General features: G+C 50.6%; 1 protein-coding gene across 1 annotated transcript in view; it reads right to left on the bottom strand.

The window, feature by feature from the left end:
- The window catches only part of setd6 (SET domain containing 6, protein lysine methyltransferase), a 13029-nt gene extending 11848 nt beyond the window's left edge, over positions 1-1181 (bottom strand). The window contains exon 1 of the mRNA XM_043707361.1: positions 1017-1181. Within this exon, the coding sequence (XP_043563296.1) occupies positions 1017-1166 (150 nt within the window). The 5' untranslated portion in view covers positions 1167-1181. The remainder of the gene's footprint in view (positions 1-1016) is intronic.
- Between the last annotated feature and the right edge of the window lie 3087 nt (positions 1182-4268).

Here is a 4268-nt window from a genome sequence, read left to right as displayed (position 1 = left end):
GTGAGGGGGGCAGGGTCAAGGGGCAATGGGGGCAGGGTCAAGGGGCAATGGGGGCAGGGTCAAGGGGCAATGGGGGCAGGGTCAAGGGGCAATGGGGGCAGGGTCAAGGGGCAATGGGGGCAGGGTCAAGGGGCAATGGGGGCAGGGTCAAGGGGCAATGGGGGCAGGGTCAAGGGGCAATGGGGGCAGGGTCAAGGGGCAATGGGGGCAGGGTCAAGGGGCAATGGGGGCAGGGTCAAGGGGCAATGGGGGCAGGGTCAAGGGGCAATGGGGGCAGGGTCAAGGGGCAATGGGGGCAGGGTCAAGGGGCAATGGGGGCAGGGTCAAGGGGCAATGGGGGCAGGGTCAAGGGGCAATGGGGGCAGGGTCAAGGGGCAATGGGGGCAGGGTCAAGGGGCAATGGGGGCAGGGTCAAGGGGCAATGGGGGCAGGGTCAAGGGGCAATGGGGGCAGGGTCAAGGGGCAATGGGGGCAGGGTCAAGGGGCAATGGGGGCAGGGTCAAGGGGCAATGGGGGCAGGGTCAAGGGGCAATGGGGGCAGGGTCAAGGGGCAATGGGGGCAGGGTCAAGGGGCAATGGGGGCAGGGTCAAGGGGCAATGGGGAGAGGGAATAGGGAGTCTCAGCCTCCACCTACAATGAGGTAACACAAACTGTCCAGGTACCCGGCTCCATTGATCGTCAATGGGAGTGAACCCGCACACCCCGACCCCCCTCATTATCAATACCCTTTTGGGGGGGGGGGGGGGGGGGAATGTACCACTGACCAGAAACTGAAGTGCACTCACCACAAACAAAAACACTAAATAAACCAAAAGGCAACAAAGAAGGCAGAGAATTAAATAGAGAACACACCCCTGCCCATGAAAACCGCCTCAGGTCCCGTACCAACCAAAACCCCCCTCCCCCAGCCCGCAGCCCCCCCCAGCTCCCCCCGGGCGGGGGGATCGGTGTCCCCGGGGGGGGGGGAAGCCCTCGATCCCGACCCGGGAGTCGGGGAGGTTTCTCTCGGCCTCACCTTCGGCCGCTTCGCCCTCGACGCCATCCTCGCGCCTCCGGCTGCTAACGGCCCGGCGCTGCTGCCCTCATTCCCCGCCTCGCTCACACAAAACACTTCCGGGTCAGACGGCATGACCTTCCACCTTCCACCTTCGACAGGGACGCGCATGCGTGTTTGCCATTTGCTCCATCTCCCCCCACACACCACCTTTTCCAATATGGCCGACCAGCTGCAGGGGGCGCTGTCTCTGAGATATAATCCCATCTCAGAGCCCAGAGCTTCTCCTCTGCCTCAGTTAAAAACATGGCTTCTCTCCACTATCCTGTCCCACTGACAGGTCAAAGTGGAACAATAACTCTTGTCTTCTTTCTCCAACCCTGAATTGGCCATTCTAAATTGCCCATGTTGTTAGGTGCATTAGTCAGAGGGAAATGGGTCTGGGTGAGTTGTTCTTCGGAGGGTCGGTGTGGACTGGTTGGGCCGAAGGGCCTGTTACCACACTGTAGAGAATCTAATCTAATCTAAATCTGTTGCGCATTTTCAGCATTTTCTCTCTTTAATTCCAGGATTTGAATCCCAGGACATCTGCGAGGAAGTGGAATTGGCCACCCGAAACTTCTGAGTGTAGACACACATTGATGGCCTCCTAGCAGAGCGCTTTAGGGAACATCTCCGAGACACCCGCACCAATCAACCAAACCGCCCCGTGGCCCAACATTTCAACTCCCCCTCCCACTCTGCCGAGGACATGGAGGTGCTGGGCCTCCTCCACCGCCGCTCCCTCACCACCAGACACATGGAAGAAGAACGCCTCATCTTCCGCCTCGGAACACTTCAACCCCAGGGCATCAATGCGGATTTCAACAGTTTCCTCATTTCCCCTTCCCCCACCTCATCCTACCTTCTAACCTCCAGCAACTGCTTCTGCCTCTCTGCCTTTATTCCTGATGAAGGGCTTTTGCCCGAAACGTCAATTTTGCCTGTCCTCGGATGCTGCCTGCTGAATTGCTGTGCTCTTCCAGCACCACTAAACCAGACACATTGATGGCCGTCCACACAGTTACGGTGCCCCTCTCAAGGTTACAAACCAGAGACACAGAGCCAGGCCAACCAAGGGGAAAACAGACTTAGTAAAAATTCCTGACTTTCCTCCTGAGCTGATGAAAACAACGCCTAAGATTGCACTGGTGATGACTGTCACAGGATTGTAAAGATTTCCACAATAGCCATAAACACACACCTCACTTGAAGGAATACAGTGTACACCATGCAAGCCATGTTCCACAAGTCTCAATTCTCAGTGTAAAAAAGTATCACCTAGTTAGCCTACTTCTGCACTGGCACAACTTAAGAGGTCAGTGAAAGAGATTATCCCACTACGACAGGATCTTGATCAGATGGGCTGAGCAGTGGCAAATGGAGTTTAATTTAGATAAATGTAAGGTATTGCATTTTGGTAACGCCAGTCAGGACAGGACTTCACCACTTAATGGTAGGGTCCTAGGTTCTGTTGCCGAACAAAGGGACCTTGGGATGCAGGTTCATAATTCCTTAAAAGTAGAGGTAGAGCTGAAAATGTGTTGCTGGAAAAGCGCAGCAGGTCAGGCAACATCCAAGGAGCAGGAGAATTGACGTTTCGGGCATGAGCCCTTCTTCCTGAAGAAGGGTTCATGCCCGAAACATCGATTCTCCTGCTCCTTGGATGCTGCCTGACCTGCTGCGCTTTTCCAGCAACACATTTTCAGCCCTGATCCCCAGCATCTGCAGTCATCACTTTCTCCTAAAAGTAGAGGTAGACAGGGTAGTGAAGAATCTCCTAAAAGTAGAGGTAGACAGGGTAGTGAAGAAAGTGTTTGGTATACTTGCCTTTACAAGACAGTGCATTGAGTATTGTTACGACTCAGCAGTGAACCCGCTGCTAATTAAACCAAACACACAGAAAAGCTCACCTTGCCTCGTAATCTGTTAAAGTATGAGTGACAGAGAACTACCCAAATTCCGTTTAAAGGAAAAAAATATTATTTTTTTCTTTATAACTCTCAAACTAAACATTAAACAACAGCCATTTACAACTCTAACCCGCCTTTCTCTTAAAGGTTTGTTATCTACCTCCCATTCTATAACAATAACAATAACATTCTATAACAATAACAATTACCTCCCATTCTATAACAATAACAATAACAATTACCTCCCATTCTATAACAATAACATTCTATAACAATAACACGGTGGCACAGCGCCAGGGACCTGGGTTCAATTCCTGCCTTGGGCAACTGTCTGTGTGGAGTTTGCACATTTTCTGCGTGGGTTTCCTCCCACAGTCAAAAGATGTGCAGGTTAGGTGAATTGGCCACGCTAAATTGCCCGTAGTGTTAGGTGAAGGGGTAAATGTAGGGGAATGGGTCAGGGTGGATTGCTCTTCGGAGGGTCAGTGTGGACTTGTTGGACCGAAGAGCCTGCTTCCACAGTGTAAGTAATCTAATAATCCAATAAACCCCTATTACATTTACAGCAACTTCATTTTCAAAATCAGACAGTGGCTGTCATCTCCAGTGTCAGTCTTCCTCTGTAGATCTCCCTGGGTGGTCTTCGGTCTTCTGCTGCAAAGATGTTTCATATGAAAGAGGTACCTTTGATGGAGAGTGTTGTGAATAGCAGTCTTTCAATGACAATTGGTGATCTCTGTCTCTGGCTAACTGTCCAAAATGCTTGTTTTTCATACCCCAAACATCGGATTGTCTCATTGGTTCGATGTTGTCAAAGCAGTAAAATTCAACTTCGATTGAGTTTTAATATCTTGGGGCAAAATTTAAACAGATTGGTTAAATTCAAACTGCTGTGAAAACAACTGAGGTATCCAGGTAGCCACCAAATGTTACATCTTTCAATTTTCCAGTACGTTCTTCAGCTTCATACAGGCTTCAACTTCATAACAGTATAAGAATTGGGATGTTATGTCCTGGGCTGTACCAGACATTGGTTAGGCCACTTTTGGAATACTGCCTTCAATTCTGGTCTCCCTGCTATAGGGAAGATATTGAAAGGATTGGAAAAGAATGTTGCCGAGGTTGAAGGGAGAAGCTATAGGGAGAAGCTGTATAGGCACGGGCTATTTTCTCTGGAGCATCAGAACTTTTTAGAGGTTTATAAAATCATGGGAGGCATGGATAGAGTGAATAACCAAGATCTTTTTCCCAGGGTAGGGGAGTCCAAAATTAGAGGGCATAGGTTTAAGGTGAGGGGAAAGATTTAAAAGGGACATAAGGC

Source organism: Chiloscyllium plagiosum, chromosome 17, assembly GCF_004010195.1.
Source record: "Chiloscyllium plagiosum isolate BGI_BamShark_2017 chromosome 17, ASM401019v2, whole genome shotgun sequence".
Lineage (NCBI taxonomy): Eukaryota > Metazoa > Chordata > Chondrichthyes > Orectolobiformes > Hemiscylliidae > Chiloscyllium > Chiloscyllium plagiosum.
This window is presented reverse-complemented; position numbering and strand designations above follow the sequence as displayed.